General features: G+C 47.8%; 1 protein-coding gene across 6 annotated transcripts; it reads left to right on the top strand.

Annotated features, from left to right (window-relative positions):
- The first annotated feature begins 66 nt into the window (after nucleotides 1-66).
- MDC1 (mediator of DNA damage checkpoint 1) lies at nucleotides 67-15,444 on the top strand. Of its 6 annotated transcripts, none has more exons than XM_032463435.1 (15): nucleotides 67-246; nucleotides 2,026-2,167; nucleotides 2,800-3,180; nucleotides 3,265-3,331; nucleotides 3,628-5,093; nucleotides 5,620-5,685; nucleotides 5,850-5,942; nucleotides 6,415-7,197; nucleotides 7,305-7,348; nucleotides 7,965-9,932; nucleotides 10,014-10,133; nucleotides 10,257-10,439; nucleotides 10,662-10,787; nucleotides 10,894-11,004; nucleotides 15,411-15,444. In XM_032463435.1, the coding sequence occupies exons 2-15, from the start codon at nucleotides 2,029-2,031 to the stop codon at nucleotides 15,414-15,416; spliced, it is 5,553 nt and encodes a 1,850-aa protein (XP_032319326.1). In that variant the 5' UTR covers nucleotides 67-246; nucleotides 2,026-2,028; the 3' UTR covers nucleotides 15,417-15,444. The 6 variants fall into 6 exon arrangements, with proteins under 6 accessions (XP_032319326.1, XP_032319324.1, XP_032319323.1 ...); XM_032463433.1 differs by lacking the exon at nucleotides 15,411-15,444 and adding an exon at nucleotides 11,980-12,750 and having other exon boundaries at nucleotides 68-246; nucleotides 5,629-5,685; nucleotides 5,853-5,942; XM_032463432.1 differs by lacking the exon at nucleotides 15,411-15,444 and adding an exon at nucleotides 11,980-12,750 and having other exon boundaries at nucleotides 68-246; nucleotides 5,629-5,685.
- Nucleotides 15,445-15,449: the final 5 nt, after the last annotated feature.

Below are 15,449 nucleotides of genomic sequence, written 5' to 3'. Positions count from 1 at the left end.
TGGGATTACCGCCTCACCCAACCGATCTCAGTGTCCGGGGAGAAGCGCCCTTTGAGCCGTAAGGGGGCAGGGTGGGGGCGGGGCTTTGCCTGTGCCTCCGCATTGGCGGCTGGATCTGTAGGCGTGAAGCCGGGCTGTGAAAGACAGCGGCAGGAGCCAATAGCAAATCGGCCCCCTCCCCGCTCAGGCACTCGCGCCACCCCGGTCGCGGCCGTTACTGGTGGCGCGCGCGGGGACTGAAAGTAGGTGAGTTCTGGGGGGCCTCGCCCATGGCTCCCCGGGTGCCATCTTGGTTCTCCCGAAGGGCGGGAGGGGCGTGCCTCGGGTACGACTGGGTGGAGGAGACTTGGAAATTTGCCTCCGGGATTATAATTCTCATCTTTACTTGAGGCCCCTCCCTGAGTTTAGGTGTGAAGACGCAGGGAGACGTTGGGCCAGTGGGGAACCCGTGGGATGGAGATCAAAGATGGTGGCCCATTGGATTGGAGCCGAGGGTCGTGGACGCCATCTGAGTTAGCCAGTTATAAGAACGGAGTTAATACTGTCTCCATGGAGGCGTCCTACTTTCTGTACCTGTCAACATTTTCCCTTTAGGGTAACATCTTTTTAAGTGATTCGCACCCATACTGTTTTGAGTTTTCATCTCATTCGTTCTTTCATCAGGGGGGCAAGGTTAATTTTACGGTTGGTTCATGAATGTATACCGAATACTTATAACAGTACCAGGTGCGCAGTAACTACTGTTGAATAAATATGATGGACCCTTGGGAAAAAGACACAGTTCTGCTGGTCCGTTTCTCAAGGGGGTGCGTGAGGCAGAAATGGAAAGTATGGCTACACTATGGTGAAAACTGTTAGGATAAGTACAAGTCCATTGACCACCGTGAAACACTTAGGATGCATCAGTAACACTAGAAAGCAGAGAAGACTCTAGGCAAGGCTTTGCTGAGGAAGTGACATTTGACAGTGAAGTGTGGGTAGGAGGTGAACCAGAAAACTAGGATCAGAGGGCTAAGGAACTGGCTAAGGCCCGCAGATGTGAGGGACAATGGGGACAGTGTTCAGAGATTGGGGAGAAGGTCTGTGTGGCTGAACCATAGGCTTGGGTGAGGTGGGGCTGGGGCATACGTTTCAGGACATGAGGTTCTGATGGTGAAGAATATTGTTAAGGAGTTTAGGTTTTACTTTATCCTTCTGGGCATGGAGAGCCATCAAAGAATATTAAACAGAGGAGAGACATTATCTGGGTGACCTTGAACAAGTACCTTAATCCATCTATACTACGACTTCATTTAAGAAATAAAAAATAATAATACTTTACAGGTTTCTTGTGACGATTAAATTAGTCAGCCAATATAAAGTAGTTAGAACAATGCTTGACACCTAGCAAGCCTCTCTACCTGTTCATTGTTATGATTCTTTGCAGTTTAGTCTGATCACACTGAGCTGGTCTGATAAATTGTAAAAAGTATGGGCTTTGCAACCAGAAACACATTTATTTCAACCCTTTTCACATAGCTGCTATGTTATCCTGGACAAATGATTTAACATTTTTAGTCTTAGTTTCCTAAACGCCTGCCTCAATGCCTGATACATAGTTGATACTTGACAAAAGTTAGTTCCCTTTAAAATAGTTTTTTCAGATTGGCTTGCAACCCCATAGTGGATAGCGAAATCAATTTACTGGTTTGCAAGTTGGCATTTAAAAAATAGAGAATAGAAAAACGGAATGAAAACTATCAGTGTGTTAAATATATTAAGGCTAAGCATTGTTTCTCACAACATTTGTCTATAAATAAACATGTTTTGGATATCTTTGTGTACTCGGGACCCTGTAATAGTTCTTATACTGTGCATAGTCAAAGATATTTTTTAAATACTTAGAAGGATAACAACAGAATGATTGGCAGAAAGAAGAGTGTCAGCCTCTGTAACTATCCAGGTTTATCCTGCGCATCAGTCTCCTCTCTGAGGCTGTGTGTGTGAACCATTGACCGAGAGGATAATAATGTGTTTTCTTCCCAGATCATGGAGGACACCCAGGTTGTTAACTGGGATGTTGAGGAAGAGGAGGAAGTCGAAGAGAGACCCAGTGAATCTTTGGGGTGTAGCTTGGAGCCCCTAGGGCAACTGCATATCTTCAGTAGTTCCTACGGACCAGAAAAAGGTCAGGGGCATTGGGTGCTGAAATACTGGTATAGGCCTCTTATTTCTGTGGGGAAGTAATTGGAGGGTTGCAAGCTTACATATGGCTCAAGGAGATCTGAAAAAATGTTTTCTTGGGAATAGAGAAGAGAGGGCTGACTGAGTTGATTGCTCCAGGCCCTGGACTCAATGGGGGTGATTTTACTTTGGTGGGAGAGGGTGAAGGGATTCAAATAAAAATCCAGTGAGGTCTGGAAATGGATGGTGGCGATGTTTTGCACAAAACGTGAATGTACTTAATGTCACTGAACCAAACACTTAAAAGTGGTTAAATGAAAAAAAAAGTGGTTAAATGGTAAATTTTATGTGTATTTTACCAAAATAGAAAATAATCCAGTGTGGACGGCAAGGGAGATTGACTATAAATAACACATTACGTGTACTGTTTATTACCTAGATATCCTAGGGCCTTTTATTTTTCTAATGCATGTGGGGACCTTGAGTGAGTAGTGGGGTACTTTACAGGAACATTTTCCTAATAGCAGGCCAGGACTCTGGACTTAGAACCTTTCTACCTCTCTAATTCTTTTTTTTTTAAATTGAAGTATGGTTGATTTACAGTGTTGTGTTAGTTTCTACCTCTTTAAATTTTAGATTTCCCACTATACCTTGGGAAGAACGTGGTAGGCCGAATGCCTGAATGCTCCGTGTCCCTGCCCTTTTCATCCATCTCCAAACAACATGCAGTGATTGAAATCTTGGCCTGGGACAAGGCACCGGTCCTTCGGGATTGTGGGAGCCTCAATGGTACTCAAATCCTAAGGCCTCCTAAGGTCCTGGGCCCCGGGGTGAGTCATCGTTTGAGGGACCGGGAGATTATTCTCTTTGCCGACTTGGCCTGCCAGTACCATCGTTTGGATGTCCTTCCACCTTATGTCTCCCGGGGCCCTCTAATTGTAGAGGAGACACCCAGGGTACAGAGAGGAACTCAACCCCACAGACTTCTGTTGGCTGAGGACTCTGAGGAGGATGTTGGTAAGTTAGTGTATTGGGAGGGCTGGTGAGGAATTGGCATGGTGAGTATGAAACTGTCAACTTATTCCTTTCTACTCCTGACAGATTCTCCTGAAAGGCGTGTGGTGAAAGAACCAAGGACCTTCTCTTTGGCAACAGTAGTTCCAGAGAGGTAAGTGCCAAAGGCCAGACATTGGAGCCTTCGAAAGGACGAGGAGGCAGGGGTTGGAAAATCCTTACGAGATCTTATGAGAGCCAGTGACCATGAAATTTGAAGTTGGGGAGCCCCACATACTCTTTCACTCAGCTGAATTTTTATTGAGCACCTCTGATGTGCCAAGCAGAGAACTAATTGTTGGAGATAGAAAAGCAAATAGCACCTCGTTCTGCCTTCCAGGAGCTCCCAGTTGAGTGAGGTATCCTATCTTGGGAGATAGATTCTCTAGACTCTTTCTCTTCTCTTCACAGCGATGAAGAGGGGCCTTCCCCTGCCCCGGATGGCCCAGGGCCACCTTTTGCCTTCCATCTGAACAGTGACACAGATGACAAAGAAAGTCAACAACCAGGGTCAGGGGAGGCCTCCTCTGCTGCCGGAAGAGGGCCTGCTGCAGAGACAGAACCACTGAAACCTGTCACAACTGAAATCCAGCTTGAAAAGGATCAGTGTTCACCGAGGGAGAGGAACCAGGACACAGAGGTCAAGCCAGGTGCAAGGAATGGGGTGGTTCCAGTCGGGGTGATTGTGGAGATGAGCCAGCCTGCTGAGGAGGACAGTGACACAGATGTGGGCAATGAGAGCTGGCCTCCAGGACAGCCTGCTGTGGTCCATTCCGAAAGGGCCCAGCCTTCTGGCTTCATAGACAGTGATACTGATGAGGAAGAAGAGGGGATCCCTGCCACCCCAGCCGTAGTTCCTGTGAAGAAGAGGCAAATCTTCCACGAAGTTGGTACAGAGCATCCCCGGGCACCTGACGAGGCATGTCTGCAGGACAGCCCGGCTGGTAGTGATACAGATATAGAGGAAAGGGAGGCCCGCCTGACGGGTCCTCTGGAGAGAAGCCAAGGCTCCATGATGATCGACAGCGACACAGATGATGAGGAAGAAGTCTCAGCGGCGCTGACTCTGGCCCGTCTGAGAGAGAGCCAGGCTGTCATGTGGAACAGAGGTTCGGGCACAGAAGCAGACAGGGCCCAGCCTGTGGTCCTTTTGAAGCCAATCCAAGCCTCTGCAGGGAGAGACAGTGACACAGACGTGGAGGAAGAGGGGCTCCCACTGGAAAAGATAGGAACTGTTCCCAAGGGTCACACAGACAAGACACATTCAGAAAAGAGCCAACCTTCTCTCAGGGGCAGTGACATAGAGGCAGAGGAAGATAAGAGCTCCCCTGGGGTCCATCTGGAGAGAAGCCAGGCCTCTGCTTCAGTGGGCGTCAACCCACAAGTGGAGGAAGAAGTCCCACCAGGGTCAGCGGTTATACTTCTGGACAAGCATCAGGTACCTGTGGCGTGGACATGTCAAACAGATGTGGAAGCAGAAGGAGGCCCAGCAAAGCTGCCGGTGGTGCATCTAGAGGAAGCCCAGCCCCTTCCAGCTGGAGGCTGTGAACCAGATGTGGAGGAAGATACCTCCTTAGCAGCCTCCGTGGTGGCAGATGTAAGCAAGAGCCAGCTGCCGGCAGAAAGGGATGCTGGGACAGAGTGGGCTGCAGCCGTTCTTGAACAGGACAGAGCTCTTACAGCTGGGGCCCAGGATGGGTCACAAGTGGAGCCAGGCCTTCACTCTGTCTCAAGGGAGAACCTAGCAGATCTGGTGGTGGACACAGGCACTCCAGGGGAACCCACCCAGTCACAAAGAGAGGGAGCCCAGCCCCCCTCAGAAAGGGAGAGAGAACCACATGTGGACGGGACCATGAACTCTGGAGACAACCATGATGGTAAGTGCTGGCCTGCCTTCCTCCCTTGACACCTGAAGTAAAGAATGCTTATATGGTGCCTTAGTCCATTCGAGCTGCTATAACAAGATACTGTAGACTGAGTAGCTTATAAAAAAACAGAAATTTTGCCTCATAGTTCTAAAGTCGGGGAAATCCAAGATCAAGACACCAGCAGATTCAGTGTTCGGTGAGGCCCTGCCCTTTGTTCACAAGCAGCCACTTTCTCACTGTGTCCTCACAAGGCAGAGGGCACAGGGGAGCTCTCTGGGGTCTCTTTCAGAAGGGCTCTAATCCCATTCGTGAGGGCTTCATCCTCATGATCCTAATCACATCCCAAAGGCCCCACCTCCTAATATCATCACATTAGGAATTAGGTTTCAATATAAGAATTTTGGCACAAAGATTTAACCCACTGTAAGGGGGTCAGGGCTGAGGAGTTGTTCTTGTTCTGAACAGTAAAGAAAAAGTTAGACATTAAGATGAGATATGATTTTTAAATTATCTATCCTGTATTCCTCCCGACCAGATTCTGAAGACCTGGACCTACAAGCTACCCAGTGCTTTGTGGAGAGAGAGAACCCGAGCCTGAAAGGTGAGGGCATCTATGCTGCATAGGTACTGGTACAAGCAGGAGCCGGGAGATTAGACTGGTGGTCCCTGAAGGGTGTGAAAGCCAGAGCGGGCAGGGCGGGAGACTGGGAACGGGATCCAGAGGTGGGTGGAGGAGCAGTGCTCAGACCAGGCTTTCTTGTGCAGCAGTCCCCAGCATGGAGGATGAACCCACCCAGGCCTTCCTGTTTACTCTGCCCCAGGAGCCTGGCCCTTCCCGTTGCAGCTTCCAGGCCGCAGGTATAAGAAACTCTCCCCTCCTCTGTGCCCCTAACTTGACCTCCTGTTTTCTCCCTCTGCGCATTTCTTTCATATTTTTTGACATTTGGCTGATATTTCTTCATCTCATCAGAAAAAAAAAAATGCCATATTAAGTCAGACCCATAGAGCCACCAGCCTAGCATCATTTTTTAAGAGGTTACTGAAAGAACTTTTTTTATTTTTTAATGGAGGTACTGGGGATTGAACCCAGGACCTCGTGCATGCTAAGCATGCACTGTAACACCGAGCTATACCCACCTGCCTGAGAGAGCTTTTACATGAAGGTATGGTGTCACTTTTTGAGACAAACATTAAATGTTGATTATCTTCCTTATTCCAGCTTTCCTTTACTAACCCATTTAAATGTATTATGCATGAATTTATCTTAATCTCTTCTCAAGCTACCACCTTTTCAACCTACATCCCTCTCTCTCTCTGAATCTGCTTCCAGGTGCCCTGGATGAGCCATGGGAGGTCTTGGCTACACAGCCATTCTGTCCAAGAGAGTCTGAGGCTTCTGTGACCCAGCCCATTGCCACCCACCTTGAGGCCCATAGATCTTGTCCTTCTCCACCTGGGGCAGCACTGCCAGAGCAACATCCAGAGAGCCCACTGGGGATGCAGGGCAGAGGGATGCAGACTGTGGAGAAAGACATGGGTACACCAAGAGAAACAGCAGAGAGGGTGACCCCTGAGACAGGGCCATTGGAGAGGGAAACCAAGGAACTGCCATCAGAGGGAGAGAGGGAAGATGCAGTGGGAGAGGAAGAATTAACCAGGGGGATACAGGACAGAGAACAAAAACAGGTGTTATCTAGAGATGCTCAGAGACAAGAGTCTGACAACAAAGTGAAAAGTGCAAGTACCGAAAGGGATAGGAAGAGTTTGAAGGTAGAAATTGAGACACACAAGGAAATACAAGAGAAAGAGGCAGAGCAGCAAACTCTTGCAAGAGAAATAAATGAAAGAGAAGCAGAGAAAGAAGGGTCAGAGAGAGAACATGAGGCAGGTGGGTTAGAAGTAAAGGTACTCAAAGTGATACTGGAGAGAAACCCACAAAGATGGGAGGCAGAGAAGGGGGGCCAGGACCAGAAAGGCCAGGCCTCCAGTCTGACACCAGAACCTGGAGTGGGGTTGGGAGACCTTCAGGGACTTGCTTCAGCACCAGTAGCTTCTGGGAGCCAGTCAGGTGGAGGAAGGGGAGCCCCAGTGAGCCCCAGGAGGCAGCAGAGAGGTAAGTGAAGGTAGAGGGGAGCCAAGGTGGCTCACAGTCCTCATGATAATCAGCCCCTGAGTGACTGACTGCTGAGACTTCAGCTGCGTGTCTTTACCTTTGTCTAGGCCAGTTGAACTGCAAGATGCCACCTGCTGAGAAAGCTTCCAGGGTGAGAACTGCTTTGTCTACCCCCACCCCACCCCATAAGTCATCTCACTATCCCCTCCACTGCTCCTTCCCTGACCTTGCTTTCATCCACCCTTTCCCCCCATTCTCACTTTCCTTCCATTTTCACTGCTCCTTAGTTGATTTCTATCTGTTTACCTTGACACCTGTTGTTCTCAATATCTGTTTCCCAAGTTCTGTCTCCCTCTACCTGACTCAAAAAGAAAGTTCCTGTCTTCAGGTCTCTTCCCTCTTTCTCCCAACTGTCTTCTTTATTACCATCATTCATACTCAGAGAACACTATACTGGCATCCTGGGGAGATGTCTTCAGGAAAGAGGGCTGCTTCCTCCTCAGGAAGTCCCTGGTCTAATGGAGGAGGGGTCCCAGACAGAAAGAAAAATGCCACTGAGCACCCTCTAACCGGAAACAAGTATCAGGAATAGGATCGGGGGTGGGGAGGGTAGACCTGAGTGGTAGAATGCGTGCTTAGCATGCACGAGGTCCTGGATTCTCTCTCCAGTACCTCCATAAAAATAAATAAATAAAAAGAATAGTATCCAAGTCCTTTCTCTCTTCTTTCTGCCTTTTCCTCCCTCACTGGCTTCTGTTTCTCCCCAGGGTGATCAGGAGTCCCCAGAAGCTTGTTTGCCTCCTGAAGTGCATGAAGCCTCAGCCTTTCTCCACAGCCCCCTCATCTCTCAGAGCCAAAAGCCTCCTGCACCTCAGTCTCTCCCTTCTCCCTCTCCTCCTCCTTTAGAACTGCCCATTCCCAGGACCAGGCAGAATGAGGGTCAGGAAGCACTAGAGACTCCCCTTTCCTCAGAGCTGGACCCTCCCTACCCAAACCCCAAAATCAGGCCCCAGGGGTCCTCTCCAGTTTCTTCTCTACCCTGTGAGCCCCATTCTACCACTCCCACAGACCAGCCTGTCAGGGCTGAGCCCACATCTAGGGTCACTCGGAGCAGGACACAGAGGTCCTTGGAAATGACCCCTGTATCAGTTGTCCCCACAGCCCCTGAACTCCAGCCTTCCACCTCCACAGACCAGTCTGTCACCCTTAAGCCCACACTTCGGGCCACTCGGGGCAGGACACATAGGTCCTCTGTCAAGACTTCTGAACCAGTTGTCCCCATAACCCCTGAACTCCAGGCTTCCACCCCCGCAGACCAACCTGTTGCCCCTGAGCTCACATCTGCGGCCACTCGGGGCAGGGCACACAGGACTTCTGTCAAGACCTCTGACCCAGTTGTCCCCACAGCCGCTGAGCCCCAGCCTTCTACTTCCGCAGACCAGCTTGTCACCCCCAAATCCACATCTCGGGCCGGTCGAGGCAGGACACGTTGTTCTTCTGTCAAGACTTCTGAATCAGTTGTTCCCACAACACCTGAACCTCAGCCTTCCACCCCCACAGACCAGCCTGTCATCCCTGAGCTCATATCTAGGGCTACTCGGGGCAGGACACATAGGTTCTCTGTCAAAACCCCTGAACCAGTTGTCCCCATAGCCCTCGAGCCCCAGCCTTCTGCCCCCACAGACCAGCCTGTTACCCCTGAGCTCACATCTAGGGCTACTCGGGGCAGGATACACAGGTCTTCTGTCAAAACCCCTGAACCAGTTGTCCCCACAGCTTCTGAGCCCCAGCCTTCCACTTCCACAGACCAGCCTGTCACCCCCAAACCCACATCTCGAGCCAGTCGAGGCAGGACACACAGGTCTTCTGCCAAGACTCCTGAACCACTTGTCCCCACAGTCCCTGAGCTCCAGCATTCTGTCCCCACAGACCAGCCTGTTGCCCCTGAGCCCACATCTGGGGCCACTCAGAGCAGGACATGTAGGTCTTCTGTCAAGACCCCTGAACCAGTTGTTCCCACAACCTCTGAGCCCCAGCCTTCCACCTCTAAAGACCAGTGTCTCACCCCCGAGCCTCCATCTCAGGCCACTCGGGGCAGGATACGTAGGTCCTCTGTCAAGACATCCCAACCAGTTGAACCCACAGCCCATGACCTCGAACCTCCCTCCCTCATAGACCAGCCTGTCACCCCCAAGGTAATAGCTCAGAGTGGTCAGAGCAGGACACTAAGGTCTTCTACAGTAAGTGCTGTGCCAGTTTCTACCACCCCTGAATTCCAGTCTCCTGAACCCACAGAACAGCCCATTCCCCCTAAGCCTATCCCTCAAGCCAATTGCAGCAGGAGGCCGAGGGCCACCAGGAAGCATGGGTCTCTCCCAGCTCCCACTGTTCATGAGCCCTGCACTACACCCCCTGAACCTAACTCCCGGTCCTCGAGGAACCAAAGACGAGGAGCAGGGAGAGCAGCTGAGTCCGTTAGCACCATTCCTGAGCCTACCTTTGCCCAGCTTCCTGAGGTGCCCCCTCATGCTCCCCAGATCCAAAAGGGGGAGGCAGCAGGTAGATCTGGCTTCACCCCAGAGCCTCAGCCTAAGGCCTCTCAAAACCGCAAGAGGCCTTTAGCTACTTCGGATTCACCCCCACTTCAAAAACGGCTCCAAAGGGGAGAAGTGCCCCAGAAAACGGCATTCTTCACAGAAGAAGAAAATACTGCAACAAGGCCGGGCAAGGAAGAGGTGAGGAGAGGGCAGGGGCCACGATGCTAGGAAAGGGCTTGGGGGCTCAGAAACTCCCACCAAGTTCCCTCTCAATCCCAGGATGTAGTGATGCCAGGAGCAGTCAAGAGAAAGAGAGGCCAGGCGGAGGAGGAGCCCCCAGGAACACAGAGCCGCAGCCTCCGACAGACCAAATCTAACCAAGAGCCCACAGCCCCCAAAGTAGGAGACCGGGGCCCTGAGGCTTCATGGGAGATGGAGGGTGGGAGGAGACCGAGGGGATTTGGGAGATGGGCACTGATGACACTGGTTGCTGTGACCTGCTCAGGCTGACCCACTTCACAGGTGCTCTTCACAGGAGTGGTGGATGCTCGTGGACAGCGGGCAGTGCTGGCCCTGGGGGGCAGTCTGGCCAGCTCAGTGGCTGAGGCTTCCCACCTGGTGACTGATCGGATCCGTCGGACTGTTAAGTTCCTGTGTGCCTTGGGGCGGGGCATCCCCATCCTCTCCCTGGACTGGCTGCACCAGGTGAGAGGCCAGGAGATGATGATGGACCCACCCATAGAGATAGTGACCGGAGAAGACTGCTCACATAGGGCTCTAGAAAGCAGTGGGAGGAGTGTGCGTACAGGAAGATGAGGTTAGTGAGGTTTAATTCAAAAGACATTTCGTGAGCGCCCTGTAAATGCTAGACAGAAGAGCTGGGTGATGAGCCAGGCTGAGCTTTGATGCTGACTGTTCTGTCCTTAGTCCCGCAAGGCAGGTTGCTTCTTGCCCCCGGATGAGTATGTGGTGACTGATCCCGAGCAGGAGAAGAACTTTGGCTTCAGCCTCCGGGAGGCCCTGAGCCGAGCTCGGGAGCGCAGGCTGCTGGAGGTGAGAGGCTGTCTTCTACCCCATGCTTCAGCCCTCCATCCAGACATTTCCCAAGGCTCCCCAGCCTCTCGTATCATCTGCTGTCTCCACCATTGTCTTCCTCTAGGGCTATGAGATTCACGTGACCCCAGGAGTCCAGCCACCACCCCTGCAGATGGGCGAGATCATCAGCTGCTGTGGAGGCACCTTCCTACCCAGCATGCCCCGGTCCTATAAGGTAGGGGTGGGGTGTTCAGATGTGGTGAGGTGGCTGTTAGAGGGGCTGGAATGGGAACAGGTTGGAGGAAGAATGGAGGTACAGATGGACACAATGTAGCCAGAGGGTGGGGGAAGACCTATGGGACAGAAGGATAGAAAAGAGGAAAGAAGTCTGCTGATGCCAAATGGACTTATCTTTTATTTTGTATTTAAATTTTTTTTCAAGGATACACAAAGGGAGGGGGAATAAGGCAGCAAACCTCCGTACACCAATCACTTAGATTCGACAGGTTAATTTAGATTTGGCTACATTTGCTCTATGTATCCTTTTTTTTCTTCTTCTTTCATTTTTGTTGCTGAAGTATTTTAAAGGAAAGTGCAAACATCATATTATTTCCTTCTACATACTTAAAATATACATCTCTAGGAAATATGTACATTCTCTGACATAATCACAGTGCCATTATTGGTCAATAACAAAAGTAACAATTGTTTCTTGGTCACTTTGTCATACCACATTAATCAGATTTCTCCAGGTGTCTGAAAATGTCTTTTTACAGTTCAAGTCAGGATTCACACAAGGTCCATATATTGTCACAATTGTTGTATCTCTTGATTGGCTTTTACTCTAGAGCATCCCTCCAACGCACCCAGCCTTTTTTGATGCCTTTGATTTCCTGCGGAAACTAGGTCAGTTGTCCTTTAGGATGTTCCATAGTCTGGATTTTTCTATTTGCTCTCTTGTTGTATCATTTATTTTCTTCTTCTTCTTCTGTCTTCTGTATTCCCTGTAAATGGTAGTTAGCTTTAAAAGCTTGAACAAGTTCAAGTTCAACTTTTCTGCTAAGAGTTCTTCATAGATCGTGTGCTTCATATGACTTCATACCAGGAGGTCCTCTTTTAGTGCTGCTAAGACAGACGAGTGGGCCTAAACCTATTTCTAGGGTTCTTTTTCACTCCTGACTTTCTGTTTTCACTCTTTGTCTCTCTCCAGCCTCAGAGAGTGGTGATCACATGCTCCAAGGACTTTCCTCGATGTTCCATTCCATTTCGGGTTGGGCTGCCCATCCTCTCACCTGAGTTCCTGCTGACAGGAGTACTGAAGCAGGAAGCCAAGCCAGAGGCCTTTGTCCTCTCCACTTTGAAAATGTCATCCATCTGAAACCTCTGCCCCAAGTACCCTTGTCCCTTCCAGACCACCAAATAAGGTGTTAAAAATATTTGGAAGAGAGAACTTAGGGCTTTAGAAAAGATTGGAGTGTACTGATCTGATTTGTCTCCGAACATGGGTGGGGCTGAAAAAGCTTATGGATAAAGAAAGATAGAGAGATTAGGAGCCACAGATTTTCTTAAATGAGGCCAGTGCCATGCTCAGATATCTTAAGTGGCTGCTCCTGTTTAGCTGTACTGATGTACTTACTGCTCTATGACACGCACAGTATCCTGCCTCCTGTTTGGAAGCCATTTATTTCTCTTCTTTTCTTACTGGTATTCATACACATACCCTGCAGAAGATAGTGGGAATAATTTTAGTGTCAGGAACTTAAAGGGATGCTTGGAATGAGTAAATTTCATGGTGGAGTTATCAAACACTACTAAAATATTTTCCTCTCTCCTTGCCCCATCTGGTTAGAAGTGCCCTTTAGCTTTGACACTGAGCAAATCTCTGCACTTTGTCTTTTCTTTTGGCCTGCTTTCCCAGGATTTATAAAGTTAGAGCTTGGGCTTAACCTCTGTGATAAATAAATATTCACTCTGTGCCTTATGGTATAGTGAAATTTTATTTTGTAAATTTTAAAAGTTGGTTGATTACAAGGATGTAGGGAAATTGGAACCCAGATACATTGCTGTTGGGAATGTAAAATGGTTCATCTGCTGTGGGAAGCAGTTTGACCGTTTCTCAAAAAGTTAAACATAGAATTACCATGTGACTCAGCAATTCTATATGCTCATAGGTGTATACCCAAAAGTTAAAACAGATGTTGAAATACTTGTAGACGAATGTTCATATCAATACTTTCATAAGAGTGGAAAGATGGAAGCAACACAAACGTTTATCACTAGATGAATGGATAAATTGTGGCATAGCTATATGATGGAATATTATTCAGACATAAAAGGGGATGAAGTACTATTTGTGCTGCAGTGTTTTGAGGATGAACCTCAAAAGTGTTATGCTAAGTGAAAAGCCAGATGAAAAAGGTCACATTGTATGCTTCCACTTATAGGAACTACCCAGAATAGGTAAATCCATAAAGACAGAGTAGATTGGTAGTTGCCAGGGGCAGTGGGGCAGTGGGGGAGGGAAAATGCGGAGTGACTGCTTAAGGGATAGAGGGTTTTATTTTGGGGTGAAGAGAAAATGCTTTGGAACTGGATAGAGGTGGTACTTGCACACATTATGAATGGGTTCGTTTCATGTTACGTGAATTTCACTTCAATTTAAAAAAATATTGATTAGTTTTGTGTACTTTACTGTAGGTAACTTATACTTAAGTTTGGAAAACATTGGTGTAGTAGAAATAGCATGAGCTTTGCCAAACACTGCTGGCTTTTAAACACACCTAGTCTCATTAAGCACAGCCATTGTGAGTATGGCACATGGTAGGACCCAAATATTAGTCCCCTTGCTCAACTCAAAGCCTCATACTGTCCATGTCCCATGTCCTTGAGGTCCATTGGAGACCATGTGCATGATAGGCATGCTCTCTATCACTGAGCTATATCCACCCCCCTCCACTGGATTCTTTATAGCACCTGCTGTCTCTCCAGCCCCACTTTGCATGCATGTGCATGCCTACTTCATGAGGGATACCAGTTTAAATTTAAACTGGCTCCAATTTAAGTTTCTAGAGAATAGAGATCTTTTCTTACACTTCCAACAAATCCTACAGCTCGTAGCACATTGTGTAATAAATGTCTCTTATCAGTCAGGATCCTAACAGGAAATGATGGCACAGTCAAATTAGGATAATTTGGGGAGAGTTTAATAAAGTAAAAATGAGAAGTAGGCAGAGTGTACAGAAATCACAAAGAATCTTGCAGCACCCTAGTAGCCACAGCTCTTTTGTGACCACCTCTAAACCCAAAAGGTTGAGAGGAGGAAACAGTTATGTATAAAGGGTTCCCTCAAATGCTGTGATTTTCATTGATGCAGCCCATTCGGGTAAACTTCCTGAGGCAGAAAGGATGGAGAGTGAATCAGGAGGGAAAACATGATGTTTGGTACAATGTACAACAATGTTAATTCTGAGGACAATGGGAGTACTGAGCCTCTGGGAGCGAGGAAAAGGAATGTAGAGCCTATGGGATGCTGTTTGGTAATTTTGTGGTCCCTGAGCCTGCAGGACCAGCAGCTCCTTATCTTGGGAAATTTTCTTGACCTCTTTAGGACTATATTTCTTCTATCTATTAGCTGAGGAAATCAGCCTAACTATGTCTAAGGTCCCTACTATGGTCATAGCTACTGTGACTAGATCTTTAGCTACATGATCTTTAATTCTGATGGAGAAAAACCTTACTTTTATTTTGATTTTTAGATGTTAGTCTGTATTACGAACAGGGCTGTAGGAAAAATTTTCAGACAAAAGATGTTAGTGGTTTCTGACTAATAAGTGGAGTCAAACTAATGAGGTTGAAGACTAAAGTCATAGGTAGTTAATTATCACAAGCTTGGATAAAATTAACCTACTACAAAGTTTACAATTATAAAATTTTCTATCACAAATACTTTAATATATTGTTAGTCTCATGGTTACAAATCAACAGCCTTTGGCATTATAGGAACAAATCTTTTGGTGTTACAGGTAAGTTCTCTGCCCTTAGCAAATGGAGAGGCAACAACTCAACTTTATAATAAATTACAGAATAAGCATTAATTTGTGGCATAAGAGTCATTAACTCTTTTTAATCTAACAAGATGTAATAGGTGATTCAGAGCTTTGAGTTTTTCAGCCTAGGTCAACAGGGTTAGGGTTAGGGTCAGGTTCTCTCATCGTTTATTATTCTTTTTAAACTTTTTTTTTATTGAGTTATAGTCATTTTACAATGTTGTGTCAAATTCCAGTGTAGAGCACAATTTTTCAGTTATACACCAACATACATATATTCATTGTCAGATTTTTTTTTCGCTGTGAGCTATCACAAGATCTTGTATATATTTCCCTGTGCTATACAGTATAATCTTGTTTATCTATGCTGCACATGCCTGTCACTATCTACAGATTTTGAAATCCCAGTCTGTCCCTTCCCACCCCCGCCCCCTTGGCAACCACAAGTTTGTAGTCTTCACCGTTTATTATTAAAGTGTTAACTGAGGCTTTGTAACCTCTTACTAGATGCTTTTTCGTCAAGGCTGTTAAAGGAAAGGGGGTTCACAATGCTGTGTTGCTGCAAGAACCCTGCAAGAAACTGTCTTCATTTTAGATGTGAAAACTAGCCGAACTGCGATTCAACCCACGTGAG

The sequence above is a fragment of the Camelus ferus genome, chromosome 20 (genome assembly GCF_009834535.1).
Source record: "Camelus ferus isolate YT-003-E chromosome 20, BCGSAC_Cfer_1.0, whole genome shotgun sequence".
Classification (NCBI taxonomy): domain Eukaryota; kingdom Metazoa; phylum Chordata; class Mammalia; order Artiodactyla; family Camelidae; genus Camelus; species Camelus ferus.
The sequence above is the reverse complement of the archived record's forward strand: the minus strand, read 5'-3'. Positions and strand labels throughout refer to the sequence as shown.